Raw genomic sequence first — 18,876 nt, 5'->3', positions numbered from 1 at the left:
ACACTCAGTCTTTGGTAATTTGTTATAGCAGCCCAGACCAGACATGGACGTTTGGGTTGTTTCCATTTTTTGACTGTTATGAAAATTTGGCTATGGACAGTCATGTACAGGTTTTTGTGTGCACATGTTTTCAATTCCTCTTGGGGTGGGTGGATCTGCTAGATCATATGTTAGTTCTATGTTAACCTTTTGAGGAAACTTTTTCAAAGCAGAGCACCTTTTTATATCCAAAGCAGTGTTTGAGGGTTCCACTTTCTCCATACCTTTGCCAACACTTGTTACCATCTTTTTTTTTTTTTTAAGATTTTATTTATTTGACAGAAAGAGAGACAGCTAGAGAGGGAACACAAGCAGGGGGAGTGGGAAAGGGAGAAGGAGGCCTCCTGTCAAACAGGGAGTCCAATGCAGGGCTTGAACCCAGAACTCTGGGATCATGACCAGAGCCAAAAGCAGACGCCTAACCACTGAGCCATCCAGGCACCCTATTATCTGTCTTTTTGATTATAGCCATCCTGTGGGTGTGAAGTAGGGTCTCGTTGTTTTGATTTGCATTTCTCTGATGGCTGATTATATTAATTGTGAGTGTTCTTAGAAGTTATGGATAATAAATCTTTCTTTTAGTGAATTAATAAAGCAAGTTGCAGGCCCTGTTACTGTTCCCTCACTTTCCAGGAGTTAAGGCACTGACTTAGACCATTAACATCTCCAGGACCTTGGCCATAGCCTTCCATTTGTCTTCCTGCCTCTACTCTTACCCTACACCAAACCACCATCCACATGGCTGCTGGAATTATTTAATTATCCTTGTGTAAAACCCTTCTTTTACTCCTTATCCATAAGATAAAGGATAATTACCTTAGCTGGAATGTAAAACTGGATTCAGCTACTGGATTCAGCTGCCCCTTGGCATTCCCCTGGTGCTGCTTGCTGTTCCCTGACCAGATCGGGTGCATGTCCACTGGCTCCTCCACTTGGAATGTTTCTCTCTCAAAACCCAGTTTTCTTCCTCTTCCCACCCCAAGAAAGAAAAAGGTAACTGCTCTTCGCTGTATCCCCATTACACTTTTCTTGTACCATCACACCATAATGATCTCTTTCTCAAGTCTCTAGTCCCAGTGACTCTGTAAGTAATTCTGAGGCAGAGAACATTACTTCTTACCAAGCTACCTATATATCCAGGGCCAGTCCAGTGTCTGACACTTCCATGGCTGAGACTCAGCAAAAGCTTATGGTCAGAGAAGCTGAAACAAATTCATGGAAATATTTCTTTCTGATAATAGCCAGGATCATGTTCACTTTTCTTAATCAATTGAGCCAAGTACGTATTATAGTCAATAGATTGAATTGAAGGCTTAAGAGACATCAGATATTCATTTGTTTGTGCACTGGGCACTGACATCCAGTCAGGAGGCAACTGCAGTGATCTGGGAAGAGAGACGATGGTGATTTATTTTAGGAACCTTGAAATAGCAGGTAGATAAAGATGCTGAAGCATCCATATCTCTTCCTTGTAGATGAGACAAAGTAAAGAACTCACCCCATCATTTCCATACTAAGTTCCTATGCTCTCTACACTGATGGTAAAATGATTATTTGGTTTCCATCCATTAAGTCTATGACTCAGTGAGGAAAATGGACAATTATATTAACTGAGGGAAATTTTTCTTGAGGTTTTTCTGTTTCTTTATGAAAAGCTCCGTTGAAAAACTTCCCTTTCATGGACTCTCTGGAGTCAAGTCTTTAAGCAGAGGCTGAAAAAAATTATTTAGGAGCTCTCTGTTGGAGTCCTCCCCAACCCTCCACACCACAAATGTCAGCTTTTAAAGGACAAGAATCATGTGTCTCTTTTTATATCTCCTTGCAATGCTTAGCCCACTCAATAAACGTCAACAAATGATCACATTCTTACAGATAGATGGATACGGAAGAAGCCAGAAATCCTTTGTTTAATTCATTGGATTTAATTGTCAGATGACAGACGTATTCTATTGGAGAAAAACAGAAGAAATTCTATCTGATATGAATTAACAGAAATCTCTGTAATCATCCCGAGACAAAAATAAAACCATACTCAGGAGTATACAAAGTTTAAAAGCTTACGTATTTAAGTAAAATGATAATGTTCTGATAATGCCTTAGTGATGTAGCACTTCCTGAATTAGGAACAATCAACTTCCAATATCCGTACAATGAACTGCTGTCTTGTTTCTGCTGCTTTGCCACCACTATCTTCCTTCCTGCCTTGCTGGAAGTATCCCTTGTACTTTTTGCATGTTGAGATGAAAATTAGGTGATCGTCATGATCTTTTTGGAAGGTAAGAGAAAGAGGAGCACAAAGTATTATTTTATTTTATTTTGTAAAGCCGACTGCACCATCTCTGTCAATGGGACTTCAGGGGAAGAGATGAAACATCTGTTGAGATTCTACCATGTGGGGGCGCCTGGGTGGCTCAGCGGGTTAAAGCCTCTGCCTTCAGCTCCGGTCATGATCCCAGGGTCCTGGGATCGAGCCCTGCATCGGGCTCTCTGCTCAGCAGGGAGCCTGCTTCCTCCTCTCTCTCTCTCTGCCTGCCTCTCTGCCTACTTGTAATCTCTGTCAAATAAATAAATGAATCTTTAAAAAAAAAAAAAAAAGAGATTCTACCATGTGGCCAGGTAGAAGCTGGGGAGGCAGAGTTATTTAGGTCACAGCTCTTGTCTGGTTTGGTGAGGGAAGGGAAGAGGAAACCTTAAAGGGGATGCACAGGGCCAGGATGTGAGTGGGGGCAGCATTCCAAAAATAGAAGAGCCTGCAGGTAGGGGGTGGTAGTAATCTGAAATGGGGGTGGAACAGGGAAGCGGCAAAGGGGAAATGGGATCTGCTCTAGATGATTGGTAGAGGTAAAAGGAAGGTGCTGAGGGGTCTGGCCTTACTGGAGGATTTGTGGGGATGAATAAATAAGCATAAATAAGATAGCAGCATCAAGTAGCAGAATAAGGCAAGTAGCAGAATAAGGCTTCAAAAATCCGTCAAAGAGTAAAGAAGGGAAAGTACAGTTAGGGGCTAGTGCATGGGATAAAGAGAGGGACCGAAGGTAAGGGGGCAGCATTATAGGACTGAGATGGTTTTGAAAGAGAGATCCCTAGCCCAAATGTTCATCTCTGAAGAAAGTCTGAGTTACTTAAAATGCACTTGAAGAGAATCACTGCCTGAGAAGACCCAAGACTGAAAGAAGACTGAAAGGAAATTATGTAAATGAGTGAAAAGACCAAATATCATAAAATGTCAATTCTTATATTAATTTAGAGTTTTAACACAATCAAAGCCCTAACAAAATTTTTGTTTTATTTTTGGAACATGACAAATTATTCTGCAGATTATCTAGAAAAATAAAAAAGTGATAATAGCTGTGAGAATCTAGGAAAAGAAGAGTAAAGTGGGTACAAGCCCTACGAGGACAAGAGAACATTCTAAAAAGCAACAATAATTAACCCTGTTAACACTGGTGCAACATTAGATAGCTTATAGGTCTGATCTTCCCAACATTAGATAGCTTTGGGAAGATCAGACCTATAACTGATTAGTTAAGAAGAGTGGGTTTGAGAGGCGCCTGGGTGGCTCAGTCCATTAATTAAGCATCTGCCTTCAGCTGGGGTTATGATCCCAGTTTCCTGGGACTGTGCCCCTGAGTCGGGCAAGTCCTTGCTTGGCAGGGAGTCTGCTTTTCCCTCTCCCTCTGTCTGCTGCTCCCCTTGCTTGTGCTTTTTCTCTGTGAAACAAACAAACAAACAAACAAGTAAATAAAATCTTTTTTTTAAAAGATTTTATTTATTTATTTGACAGAGATCACAAGTAGACAGAGAGGCAGGCAGGCAGAGAGGAAGGGAAGCAGGGTCCCTGCTGAGTAGAGAGCCCAATGCAGGGCTCTATTCCAGGACCCTGGGATCATGACCTGAGCTGAAGGCAGAGGCTTTAACCCGCTGAGCCACCCAGGTGCCCCTAAGTAAATAAAATCTTTAAAGACTTTTTAATTAGAAAATAAAAGTAAGAGTGGGCTTGAATTCTCCAGCCACTTTTTGGCCACATGAACTTGGACAGTTTCTGCATCTATAAAATGAGTATGATTATAATTTGTTCATAAGGTCTTTCTGAATGTTAAACAAGAGAATGCATGTCAGGTTCTTAGAACAGTGGCTCACACATAATGCTCAATCCATTTTATCTTCTTTTGTGGTTCCTTGGAAATGCTGAATAGTTGTATATATATGTATGTATATATATAAATATAATATTTTATATATAATTATATATATAAATATATAAATATAAATAGGTATAATATTTATACCTACAATTAACTTTTAATTATCTTCCTAAATAACCTGAATTCACGAGATGAGTATTGGCCAAAGTATTATGCAACACTCTGTTACTAAGAAAAGGAGTTCTTTGATTAAATGTTTAGGTAATGTTATACATTCTATCTCACTCTCTTGGTCACAAGCTAGTTCTCTAAAGTTCTGTAGTAAATAGACATGTTTCCTAAAGCAGTTTGGCCCTTGAACCATTTTTGCACAATATCTACTACACCCTCGAGAACAGGTATTCTCTGAAACACACTTTGGAAAAACTTTATGTTGACTAGATATAGATTAGTAGGAAAGCTTAACTACACATATCTCAAAATAACAAATGGCCAATTTTAATGACCAATAAAACTGATTAAAATACATTTGTAATAACATATTGAATCCATATTGAATCCATTATTCCAAGACATATCTACCAGACCTGAATCAGTGGTCATTTTTAAATAATCAATATGTGATGAAGATTGAAGCGGTTACTCAGATAATTAAAGCAAAGGTAGGGAAAGAAATTGTGCTTGTATAGAGCTGCCTTTTGTGGGCTTTAAATCTTTACTTTTTCCACTTTTTTAATGGCAAAAACACTTACAAATAACTGCTTTTGAAAAATTTATTTGCAGAAGAAACAAAAAAGTTCTTCAAAGTAAATATGTGGGTTAATGACACCACAGAAATACAAAGGATTATAAGAGAATATTATGAAGAATTATGTGCCAACAAATTGAACAACCTAGAAGAAATGGATAAGTTCCTAGAAACATAACCTACCAAAACTGAAGCAGGAAGAAATAGAAAATTTGAACAGACCAATTACTTACAATGAAACTGAATCAGTAATAAAACAAAACAAAAAAATTTCCCAACAAATAAAGTCCAGGACCAGATGGCTTCACAGGTGAAGTCTACCAAATGTTTAAAGAGGAGTTAATGACTATTCTTCTCAAACTTTTCCAAAAAAATAGAAGAGGAAAGAAAGCTTCCAAATTCATTTCTTGAGACCAGCATTACCTCCAAATGAGATAAAGACATCACAAAAAAAGAGAACTATAGACCAATATCCCTGATGAATATAGATGCAAAAATCCTCAATAAAATATTAGCAAACTGAATCCAACAATATACTAAAAAAAAAAAAAAATCATTCACCACAATTAAGTGGGATTTATTCCTGGGATGCAAGGATGGTTCAATACTTACAAATACAACACATCAATGAGAGTAAGGATAAAAACCATATGATCCTCTCATAGACACAGAAAAAGCATTTAAGAAAGTACAACATCCATTCATGATAAAAACTCTCAACAAAGTGGATTTAGAGAGAACATACCCCAACATAATAAAGGCCTTATATGAAAAACCTGCAGCTAACATCATACTCAATGGTGGAAAACTGAGAGCTTTTTCCCTAAAGTCAGGGATAAGACAAGGATGACCACTCTCACCACTTTTATTCAACATATTACTAGAAGTCCAGCAATCAATAACAATCAATAAAAATAGCAATCAATAACAAAAAGAAATAAAAGGCATACATATTGGTAAGGAAGAAGTAAAACTCTCACTTTCTTATACCACACACAAAAATGAACTCAAAATGAATTAGAAGAGAGCACAGGCAGTAATTTTTCTCACACTGGCCATAACAATACTTTTCTAGATATCTCTCCTGAGGAAAGGAAAACAAAAGGAAAAATAAACTATTGGAACTGCATCAAAATAAAAAGCTTCTGTACAGCGAAGGAAACAACCAACAAAACTAAAAAATAAACTACCGATTGGGAGAAGATATTTGTAAATGACCTATCTAATAAAGGATTAGTATTCAAAATCTATAAAGAATTTATACAACTCAACTGAGGGTTGCCGGGGGGAGGTGGGGAGGGAGAGGGTGGTGGGGTTATGGACATTGGGGCGGGTACATGCTATGGTGAGTGCTGTGAAGTATGTAAATCTGGTGATTCACAGACCTGTACCCCTGGGGCTAATAATACATTATATGTTTATCAAAAAAAATTAAAAATCATAATAAATAAGTAAATAAATATCAGAAGCAAAAAAAAAAAAAAGATTTATACAACTCAACACCCCAAGACCAAATAATCCAATTTAAAAATGAGTAGGAGACATGAATAGACATCTCTCCCAAGAAAACAGACATATGAAAGGGTGTTTAACATCACTCATCAACAGGGGAATGCAAATCAACACCACATTGAGATACCATCTCACACCTGTCGGAATGGCTAAAATAAAAAACTCAAGAAACAAGTGCTGGCAAGGATATGGGGGAAAAGGAACCCTTGTGCACTGCTGCAGGAATGCAAACTGATGTAGCCACTGTGGAAGACAATGCAGAGTTTCCTCAAAAAATTAAAAATAGAACTACTCTATGATCCAGTAATCATACTACGGGTATTTACCCAAAGAATATGAAAACACAAAGGAGTGTATCCATCCCTGTGTTTATTGCAGCACTATTTACAATAGTTAAATTATGGAAGCAGCCTAAGTGTCCATCAATAGATGAATGGATAAAGGCGATATATATATATATACATACACACACACACACACACACACACACACACACACACACATACGTATGTGTATATATATACACACACAATGGAATATTATTCAGCCATAAAACAGAACAAAATCTTGCCATTTGCAACAACATGGATGAATCTAGAGAGTAGAATGCTAATAAGCCAGTCAAAGAAAGACAAATACCATGGAATGTCACTCATATGTGCAATTTAAGAAACAAAACATATGATCAAAGAGAAAAAAAGAAGACAACCCAAAAAATAGACTTTTACTTATAGAGAACAAACAGAGCGTTACCAGAGGGGAGGTGGGTAGGGAATGGGTGAACTAGGTGAAGGGAATTAAGAGTAAACTTAATCTTGATGATCACTGAGTAATATATGGAAATATTGAATCACTATATTGTACACCTGAAAGTAATATAACACTGTATGTTAACTACACTAGAATTAAAATAATGAGTAAATGTATATGTATATTTATATATAGATGTTGGTTAACAACCCAAATTTATTAGATAAAGATGTATAAAATAAATCCTAAGGATTCTAGTCCACTGTTACCATGAAACATTTTCACCATGATGCTGGTAAAGACAAGTCTATGTCAGTTTCCTTCTGTTACTGTTGCTAGAATAAAACTGCAGCAGCACCATGAGCACAGTCGAGCACTTCCTTGAAGGTGAAGACTGTTTTACCCATCTTTGCATCACCAGCTCAGCCTTGCACTTGCCACATTATAGATGCTGAAACATGCTTATTGAACAAAGAAGCTCAGTCCTATAAAAACAATCCAGGACATGAAAGTGGGTAAATCACTAACTGCTGTTTATTTGTGCTAATGGAAAGGTGTCACAAAGACAATACAAAAAGGTAGATTTTTATTTCATCATTTCTCACAACCATTAAATAAAGGTAATCAAATGTCAATCTACCTAATGGTCTAGCCTGGTCTTTGTCTCAGACAGTTGTATGAGGGTATGTTTTGTAGGATTACTAAACTGTCTTTCATGCTGTCAATGTTAAAAATGATATATTCCTAAATTTCTAGCTTCCATCAAAAACCCTTTAGAAACCTCTAGAAATTGTTAATGGATTAATCTAATCACATGCCATGGTAGAATGAACTTTGTACAGTGACTGAGTGTTTACATTTACTTAATGAATGTTGCATTACCTGGATTTGCTAACTATGTCACCCTGGCCAGGACACCTAATTTCTCTTGGGTCACTTTGTGGGAAGTAAGAATTTGCACAAATGGCCTCCAGTCTGTCTTGTTGCTTAACAACTCAGTTTCAAAACTATGTCTTCCTATAGCACCTCTGGGTGGAATGATCCATTTCTTACACAGCATAAAGTTTTTCTGCCTCTGAGCATTTCTTTTTTAACTTTCAAGGGTTGCTACCTTATTTATTAGCACTCAGGAATCTGGTCAGTAAATCCAAGTTTAACCTACCCATCCATACTCACCCTGATTTTATAGATTTGGGTAATATTCATTCTCAGTCTTGACTTCCAGACTGGTGGGCCTAACTGTCTAGTGGCTGGCCTTCTCTTGGTCACTTGTGCCATTCTTCCTTGGGCTTTCTTCAACTTATCCTTTCACCTGCAATGCAATACGTAAATCATACATAGGTAAAGAGAGACAAATTTTGTTTTCTTTCTCATAATGGTAAGATGCTCTGCTTAATTTTCAAAACCCTTCCTAATAGTAGCATTTTATAGACACTTTCGATTATGACCATACCCTTGACTGGTAGCTATAGAAATCTTTCTGAGTTTAAATAATATGTGGGAGACCATGATTGCCTTTCCTGAAATGCGTTTGTGAGAATCACACACATGAACCTGCAGAACTTTTTGGCTTTATTTCTAGTCTCCTTTTTTCTTTTTTTAAAGAGATTTTATCCATTCATTTGAGAGAGAAAGAGAGCACATGAGCAGAAGGGCAGAGGGAGAGGGAGAAGCAGACACTCCCCTGAGCCCAGCCACAGGGCTCGAGCCCAAGGATGACAGGTTCATGACCTGAGCAAAGGCAGACGCTTAACCGACTGAGCCACCCAGGTGCCCCTCTAGTCTCCTCCTAATAATGATCAACATTTCACAAATCACTGTGGTTTCAATAGCCCAGTGAAATGAATATTTTCTCCTAACAGTCTCATAATCATTCATACATTCATTCAGCAGCCTGGTAGCCTTCACTATTTTATCACCATCCTTTTAAACAATGTAGTGTTTACTAGAACTGGTCTACTCTGTATGTGGCTTCACCAGCACTAGTACTTTCCTGGGTCTAGGGATCAGGTTTATGCTGGTGCCTGTCAGGGCATCAACTAATAACTTACCAGATAAACTTATTAATAAGAGATAATTCCCTGTAATCCTATTTCTAAGATATAATTTTTTTTTAATGGTTTAAACACTGAAATGTTTTTAACAACTTTTTTTCCCATTTATCAATGTATCTTGGGTATTCTAGAGCCATACTTACGAATTGTAATTAGCGAGCTCCTTGAGAGCAGGGACTATCTTATTTAAGTATTTATGAAACACAACACACGATACAATTATTGAATGACTACATGGTAATGATTCCTATGTAAATACAGATTACACACTTCAGCCAATACTGAGACAATTTTTCCTTTAAATTTCTATAGAATTCTTGGATGGTGTGTGACTTCATTTATATTGCTAATTATATTTATCATTATTCTGTGTTATACCTACTTCAATAATTTTGTCCCAGTTATTTTAAAAGAGCAAGTTGAAGGGGAATTGTGTATCTTATTCAGCACGTGGAAGAATGACAGTTAATTGATTCCACTCATTCACGTGAACAGCCCAATTAGCTCCCAACAGTATCTCCCCCACCAGGTTGCATAATTAATGCATATTAATTTAAGTGGTAGTTGATTATATTCCATGTATGAATACTATGTTTGGTTATATCTGTGTACAGGGAAATTCTAGTATTGATGAGAGATTTCTTCTCATGATCATATCTAGTGTTTTTGCATTATCTAAAAGAAGTTGATTTATTTTATCAAAACTTGTCCAAGATCTCACTTGCATTTCCTGCTATGCTTTTGCTATCCCTAACTACTTATATTAGAAAATAAACATATACCAACAAATCATACATGCCTGTTCTTGTTAATGATTTAGAAAAGCCCTAATTCAAATCGTTTTATACCATTCTGAAGTTAATGTGTAGTAGTCTGTAATCCAAGTTTGAAATATGTTCATATTATCTTAATGAATGAGCCAAAGGCAATTAAAAGGCAAATTTGCTTTTTCTGGCTTTTAAGATTTTATTTACTTGAAAGACAGAGAGAGATAGAGCATGAGCAGGGAGGAGAGGGACAAGGAGACTCCCCGCTGGGAAGGAAGCTCAATGTGGGGCTCAGTCCCAGGACCTTAAGATCATGACCAGAGCCAAAGGCAGACGCTTAACCGATTGAGCTACCCAGGCATCCCTTTTTTCTGGCTTTTAATATGTAAACTCATCAAATTTTCATTGGTTTCACATACCTAACATTACAAATCCTTTGCAATATTTAATCATTGAAATAACATGGATAATAAGTAATTTTCAGTCTAAGGAAAATTGCACTAGTATGAAAATATGAATTTTTGCAATATACAGAATCAAGACATCTGTCTCTTCAGCCAGGAACAAATGCAGGTCTTTGTGTGTTTTATGCCCTATCTAGGCCTGTATTTCCCTACCATGAACTATTTAAGGTATGGGTTTATACTGTACTAATGTTCTTCATGATGACTTCATGAAAGGCTTTATTTTTTTTAAAGATTTTATTTATTTATTTGACAGACAGAGATCACAAGTAGGCAGAGAGGCAGGCAGAGAGAGAGGAGGGGAAGCAGGCTCCCTGCTGAGCAGACAGCCGGACCTGGGGCTCGATCCCAGGACCCTGGGATCCCGACCCGAGCTGAAGGCAGAGGCTTTAACCCACTGAGCCACCCAGGCGACCCTGAAAGGCTTTATTTTTAAATTTCTCCTAGCTCAATGTAATTTTTTTTTGTTTATGTATTTAATCTCTACACCCAACGTGGGGCTTGCATTCACAATTGTGAAATCAAGAGTTGCATATTCTTCTGACTGAGACAGCCAGGCACCCCATCAATGCAATTTTTTAAGACTTTATTTTTTTGAATAGTTTAGATTTACAGAAGAATTTAGTACAGAATTTCCACATATTCTCTCTCCCAGTTTCTCCCATTAACATCTTATAGTAGGATACATTTGTTACAATTAATAAATATTGATACTTTATTATTAAAATCCACAGTTTATTCATACATCCTTAGTTTTTACCTAATACCTTTTCTCTCTTCCTGGATCCCATATTAAATTTACTGTTATGTCCCCTTGAACTCAGTTCCTCTAGGGTATGATAGTTTCTCTGACGTTCCCTTTTTTTGATGACCTTTGACAATTTGGAGGAGTACTATTCAAGTATATTATAGGATGCCCCTCTACTGGAATTTGTCTGATGTCTTCCTTAAGATGAGACTGAGGTTATAGGTTTAAGAAGGTAATTTTCCCAAGAGGACTAGATAACTTCAGATTAAAGACACATCTAGACTTCATCAAACTGTTGTCATGGACATGGCACAACTCATGTATCATTTTAGTACTGTGCCTATTCCATAAGACAAGAGGCAGAAAAGATAGTCTTGAGTAAAGAACAGGATGATTAAAAAAAGTTGGCTTAAAAAAAAATAACTAAGAGGTAGATAACATTATAAAGACAGCAAACAGTAGTCATTTCAATTCGCTTTCCAAAGTAAGCATGTTCTTTACGAATCAAGATTCAGAAAGTCAGACAAAAATGCATAAATAGTATCGTTCAATTCTGTATCTTCAGAGGTAAATATGGGTTTTATGTAAATAAATTTACTCAAGTATATTTATGTTTTCAAAGCACATTGTCACATTTTCACCTACCAAACAAACAATAAACACTGCAGGATTCTTTTGCCTATGGGTCAAAAATAGTCTTAAATCCTTAGAAAATTTATAGTAGGCAATCATTCTCTCCTGAACAGTGGTTCTCAAACTTTAGCATGTATTACAATCACCTGAAAGTCTTGTTCACAACTTCCTGGGTGCTATCCCCAGCGGTTTCTGATTCAGTGGATCTGGGGAGGGCCTAAGAATATGCATTTCTGACAAGTTTTTGAGGCAGCTGGTCTGAGGACCCTATGAAAACTACTGCTTAAGAGTCAACAAGGAAACTACATTCTTTAAGTGCCTATGGTGATTCAGGTATTTTACATATATTAACTAGTTACATATTTAACTAGTTACAGAATCTTATCAAGCAAGTATGAGTATCCCTTTTATAAATGGTGAACTTGAACTCAGAGATGCTCAAGAACTCAGCTGAGGAGGTAACGAGATTAGAGGACAAAATTACAATTCAGGTTTCTGATTCTAATGCCCATGGTTTTCTAGTACAACATACTTCTCCTTGTTGACAAAGGAGTGAAACATATATGTCCTTGGCTCACTAGCAAAGGAGACTCTACCAGAGTGTGTACAGCGATTAGTGCAGGTCAGTAGGGTATTGAAGAAATCTTTACTGAAGACTTGGCAGAAGCTCAGGGTCATGGAGAGGACTCACTTTCTCTGAACTTCTGAAATAATCAAGGATGAAGTGAATTTAATGTATAATTAACAAAACAGGAAGAACATGTATTTAATATCGTACTAATGAGTTACTATTATTTTATTATTCCTTACAGAAAAACATACATTTAAATAAAAGTTCTTAAAAGAATAATCTCATTTACAATTAAGTTTAAAGCATCATACTATTCTAAATGTCTGCCAGTGTATACTACATTGCCAATCAACCACGACTTACTCTGGTATTGAACTAACACAGCATGATGGTCTTCAACAAAATGCTCTGACAGTTACCAAAACATTCACCTCCTTTCACAAAGCAAATTAAAAGCAATGACATACAAAGTAAGCAATTTAAAGTTTATGAAAAGTGGTACACTTTACAGTAAACAGATCACCAAAAAAGAAGTTGCCAATAATATACTTTCTATCACTTTGTTATACTCTATATAAAAAAGAACACTCAGACACAAATTAGATTGCAGACTTAAAATAGTTAATGAAGTCTAAATTTCAGAATGAGAAAAACCCACCCAGCTCTACATCTCTATTATAAAAACAAATATTTTATGTAAGAAAGATTCCCTTTTAAATATCTATATACATATTTCCACTTAATACTGTTAATCAAACCCATAGTTATATTTATTTAAATAAGAATTAAATAAACTGCCCCAAATGCTGATTTCATCTCACAAAACAGAAGTATTTCAAATCACAACTTCCAGATGGTATCTTGAATACACTGGTTCCTTGAACAACATTAACAAGCATATTTTTAAGAATATATTTTCATCTACAGGTCAGGTAAAGCTTTATTAAATGGTAAACACTTTTAAAAGTGTTTTTTGAAACACAAGTTTCAAAAACAAATACATTCAGAAGATCTGCTGTTCAAATAATATTTTTTCAAAACCAGGTGGAGGAGTATGATAAAATTCACTGAACTGGCAATCCAAAATTGCACTGTCATCAACTAAAGACAGAAAAAGAAAGAAAGAAATTAGAAGCTAACACCTTAACTCACAAGAATATATAATTATACAAGACTGTTATCATAATACCATAATATTAACAGGCAAAAAGAATAAATATACCTGCTGCCCAGGTTACAAAACATAATCTAATTGGGTAAAAAGATCCACAATAAAAAATTAAATTAAAAACACGGAAAGGATATACATCAAAATATTACTGATAGTGTGAATGTGAGTACTTTTAATTTTTTCCTTATTTGCCACCTGTATTTTCTCAATTTTACACATTAAGATGTGTGACTTTTTAAAAATTGTTTTGAAAAAATTAGAGATTCAGAAAAGGTTGCAAAAATAATAGCGTTCTCTGTACTCTTCATCCACCTTCCCCTAGTGTTAACATCTTACCACAGTACCATATCAAAACTGGAAAACTGACATCAATAAAGTACAGTTTAACAAAACTGTCGGCCTTATTCAGCTTCTACATCTTTTTACCAGCATTTATCAAAGAGAAATAAATGCATATATCCAAACAAAGATCTGTACATAAATGTTCATAGCAGCTTTATTTGTAATGGCCCCAAACTGGAAACAACTTAAATATCCATTAACAGGCAAAAGGAAAAACATATTATGATAAAAGCAGACAATAAACCACACATACTACTTGTCAATAAAAAATGAATTATTGACACATTCTAAAACATGGATCAATCTTAAAATAATTATGCTGAGACACGCCACACAGAAAAAGAATACAAATTTTATGATTCAGATTATCTGTAGTGACAGAAAGCAGATCAGTGGTTGGTTGGGGCTGGGGTGAAGAAAGTGAGTCGGAAGGATAATAAGGGAACAGGAGGAAATTTTAGGGGTAATGAATATATCCATTATGCTGACTCTGGTAATGACATGAGTATTTATAGCTACTTATTAAACTGCACACATATATTAAATGCACATCACTAAATATTTTATATTTCATAATAAATGCAGAAAAAAGTTAAGTACTGGATTTGACATACATGAAAGCAGTAGAGATTTTAACAAGGGTGGTTTCAGTGAAGTGGTGGTAAAGGCAGTGAGACGGAGCCGAAGAAAAACTGAACGATACAGTAAGTGGTACTATTAGTACTGCAGCTGGATAAAGAAGGGCAAACATAGGGCTACTGAGGCTAGGAGTTTAGTTGGGATAAGGATGATTCAGAACACTTACAGGCATTGAAGAGAGATGTTTCTTATGTGACATATAAGTGAATTAAGCGACAAAGTAAAGTCCCAGAGTTGGGGAATTTGAAATCTAGACTGTACAGTGTTTTTTTTTTTAACATGAAGGATACCACTTTATCTAAGATGGGACAGAAAGAAGGCAGGATTGGATTTGATTGAAGAACTTCAGGAGGGTTGGGGTGAGAAGGTGGAGTTCACTATTAACAGCCTGTTTCTTTATAGAGTAGAAGGTAAGGTCATCTGTGGAGGATGAGGGGAGAATTCAAGAAGTATGGTGAAGGTCTGTAATGTGCAGAAATGTAAAAGAATTGCCACAAATGTTGACAGCTTAGGTTGTAAGGCCTAACTTTGCAACGACACTTTTCTTCAGTGTGATATGGCTTCTTCTCTCCACAGTATGAGTCTAAGAACTGACAAAATGAATAACTGGATGGATCTAGGATTAGGGATGGGATGGAAGATAAAAGGAAAGGAATTAAAGTTTATTTTTATGTATGTATGTATGTATGTATGTATTTATTAATAATCTCTATACCCAACACGGGGCTCGAACTCACTACCCCTAAATAAAGGCTTGTATACTCTATTGACTAAGCCAGCCAGGCATCCCTTACCTTTAATTTTTATCTCTGATATTATAGACCATTAAAATACTTGCCTTAATTTAACTGATTTATCAATGTCAATTTATGAAATATACATAATTTACTGTCGATAACTTTACTACATTAAAAATTATGCTAAATCAAAGAAAAAATCCAGATTAAAATTGTATTTGCTATACTCATTTGTATAATTTGATATTTATCTCATTTCTCAGACTAAATTATTTAGAATATTAAGCTACATTTCCATTTAAGTAGATAAAGGAATTGTTTTACCCAATATGGCAAAGAAACTAACCAAAATCAAACTTAAAAATGCACTTTTATATGCAAAGATAGTGGAAAACCACTGAAAAATAATTTTTGGGAGAAAAGACTAATGAAAACAACTAAAAAGTAAAGCATAAGCTTTAGTTGTTATTATCATATTATTATTTTTATTTATCTGTAAAGTTTTCTGACATTGTAGTCCCTCGCACTAACACTGCTACCTTTCTAGTAAATTACTATAAAAATTAATAATTAGTTCTTATAATGGCTTAGATCTAAGAACTTAAAGTAATTAAATAAGAAAATATTTTTAGATTACTAAAACCATAGGCAGAAAAACACACCTGTTGGTTTAAACTTGGTAACATAAAAAATAAAGCAGAATAGAGGGATGAAGACACGGCACTTATGTTTGTTTTTAAAAAAGAGACCTTATTTTTTAGAGATAAATATGAAATATTTATGAATAAAATGATATAACATCTGCCTTTTGCTTCAAAACAATCCCAGGAGGGAAGGTGAAAAACAGAGGAGTATTAGCATTAGGGGATAGATTGAGACCTGACAGGCTCCAAGCTGACACCAGTTTGAAGCTGGGTGATGGGTACATGAGGGTTCATTATACCATTCTCTGAATTTTTCTATAATAAAAACTACCATAATTAAATAGTATAGAGTCATCTCTTAAGTAACCCAACTCTTGGGAGGAAGCACTTGTACAGAAATTATAGTACATATATATACATAACCACCAGAAGTAAAACAATCAATACGAAACTGTTCTAATCACAATTTCTCTCAGAAGAGTTTTAAAACTTAGGTAACTTTATAGAGATAACTAATGCTCAGCCTATATAAAATTCCCATCCCTGGCTCCAAAATATTCTTTACAATTACATTTCCTGGTCATCTAAATCTCCCTAATAACTGGCAGAAAGAGCTCTGTAAACTCAGCAAAGCTCTTTGGAACTTTCTAGAATATAAGACTACATGATTAGAAAAGGGAATATGGTTATTGCATATTTAAGTATAATCACTGTATTTGGAAAAAAATGTTTAATACATGGGGAATAAAACTTCCTTAGTCCTGCAAAGTGGGATTCTAATATCCTAATGAGTACATTTCATATAAAAGAGGTCCTTTATATTAACTTGTCCAGATTTTTGAATGATAGAAAGTTAATGAAAATGTCAAGTAAAAGTTAACAATCCAATAATAAATAGTAATATTTAGAAATATTTTAGCTTACCATAAACAACTGGATACACTGTCCCTCGTATACCTGATGCTGGACAATGCATATTTTTTCCATTCAAATATACATTTAATTCTACATGGTCATATGTAATACCCTAGGAAGGAAAGAAAATATTAAAAAGTAAAAATATAAATGTTACATAAAAAGCTTAAATAGCAAGCACCCACTGGGAAGCATTGGAAAAACTTCTTAATTATAATTGTGTCACAACAGCTTTCATTAAGGGTTTACAATTTGGTGGAGTTCTGCTTGGACTGAGATTAAAAAAAAAAATTACTGGTGATTATGTGGGGAAAGTCAGGTAAAGTTCCGAGACTTCACATCAGAGGTAAAACAAATGAGAACAGTCTGATGCCTAGCATTATATTCAGATAATACGAATTTTATTTTGGGAACATTAAGATAATATAAGTACTGCCTGTTATATACAGAGAGACCATTATTTTTGTTTTTTAAACTTATTTGAGAGAGAGAGAGCGCAAGTGCACTGAGGGGAGGAGGAGAGGGAGAGAGAGAGAAGCAGACTCCCTACTGAACACAGAGCCTGGTGCATGGCTTGAGGCATGGCTCAATCTCACGACCCTGAGATCATGACCTGAGCCAAAACCAAGAGTCAGACGCTTAACCGACTGAACCACCTGGGCATCCCCAGAGAGACCTTTGAAAATCATACAGAAATCACTGCTTTCTACAGAATTTGATCTTAAGGGGGAAAACAATGAGGTTTTCAGCATTGGGGCTTAATACCTGTCACTGTTCTCAAGTTGCGAAGAACTTATTTCTGAAAAGAAATACATTTCCATCTCTTTACCTTGCTTTCAAATTCATCAAATTTATTACCAAGGTAAAGCTAGTGTTTGCAATAGAATATAATTGTTAGCTAGTATCAAGTTGAAAAACAGAAAATAGCTCAAAAGAGTAAAAAAAAAAAAAAAGTAGAATAAAAATAGGTCAGTCTGTATATCTGAAAGTTATTAAAGGTGCAAAAGTCAAAACTAATAATAAACAGTTATTATTATTAAAATGCTGGAAAATACTTTGAAAGCCTATATTATGTACCAAAAACTATTCTAAGTACTTCATATTTAGTCCTCACAACAAGATGGTATTATTATTATTACTATTATCTCCATTTTACAGATGAGGTAGCTAAAGCACAAAAAGATTAAAATAATTTATGTAAGGTTACAGAACTAGGAAGCAGCAGAGCTGGGATTTAAACCCATGCAGTATGGCTTCAGAATACTACTCCATTTGCCATGCCATACTACCTCTCTTTAAAACTTTATATAATAGTTACTAACTACTGGCAGAAAGTTAGCAGAGATCTTTCAATAGCGAAATCATCACAAACTTCTCAAGAAGACCACTCCAAGGATTTCTGACTGTGGATATATTGTATTAACTTTAAAAACTTTTTAGAGGTAGATTAGGACATCTGGGTGGCTCAGTTGGTTAAACATCTGCCTTTGGCTCAGGTTATGATCCCAGGGTCCTGGGATTGAGTCCTGCATCAGGACTCCCTGCTCAGCAAGGAGCCTGCTTCTCCCTCTGCCTGCCTGTACTGCTTGTACTTGTACTCCGGTGCTTTCTCCCTCTCTGGTAAATAAATAAAATCTCTGAAAAAAAAAAGAAAAAAGAAAATTTTTAGAGGTAGAAAAAGATCTTACAGATGATCTAGTCTTAACTCCTTCACTTTCTCCTTAAAACAACAAAGGCCCAGAAGAGTCAGTGTGTTAAGTGCTAGAAAAGATTCTCCTGGGGTTCCTGGGTGGCTCAGGCAGTTAAGTCTCTTGCTTTCAGCTCAGGTCATGATCTCATGGGTCCTAGGATCAAGTTCTGCACTCTGCAGGGAGTCTGGCTCTCTCTCTAAAACAAATAAATAAATCTTTAAAAAAAATCTCCTCAAATCTCAGTAAAGCCAGCGTTAAAGAATAATTTTTTAATAGTTAAGAAATATTGAGAAAGACATTGTTTCA

The 18,876-nt window shown here is 35.7% G+C and overlaps 1 protein-coding gene across 2 annotated transcripts in view; it reads right to left on the bottom strand.

The window, feature by feature from the left end:
• Nucleotides 1-18,876, bottom strand: part of SPRYD7 (SPRY domain containing 7) — a 56,962-nt gene that overhangs the window by 947 nt on the left and 37,139 nt on the right. Inside the window, exons 7-8 of one of the 2 annotated variants that reach the window (XR_006814921.1) lie at nt 16,889-16,991; nt 8,371-8,506 (exon numbers count right to left, since the gene is read on the bottom strand). Coding sequence is in view for 1 of the 2 variants with exons in the window: in XM_045978356.1 (XP_045834312.1) it covers nt 13,435-13,532; nt 16,889-16,991 (201 nt within the window). In the remaining variant the exon portion in view is untranslated. Of the gene's footprint in view, nt 1-8,370; nt 8,507-13,002; nt 13,533-16,888; nt 16,992-18,876 lie in introns of those variants that run through there. The other variant, XM_045978356.1, reaches the window with a different exon arrangement.

Source organism: Meles meles, chromosome 14 (genome assembly GCF_922984935.1).
Source record: "Meles meles chromosome 14, mMelMel3.1 paternal haplotype, whole genome shotgun sequence".
Taxonomy (NCBI): Eukaryota; Metazoa; Chordata; class Mammalia; order Carnivora; family Mustelidae; genus Meles; species Meles meles.
Note: the sequence above shows the minus strand (reverse complement) of the source record. Positions and strands in the feature narration are given on the sequence as shown.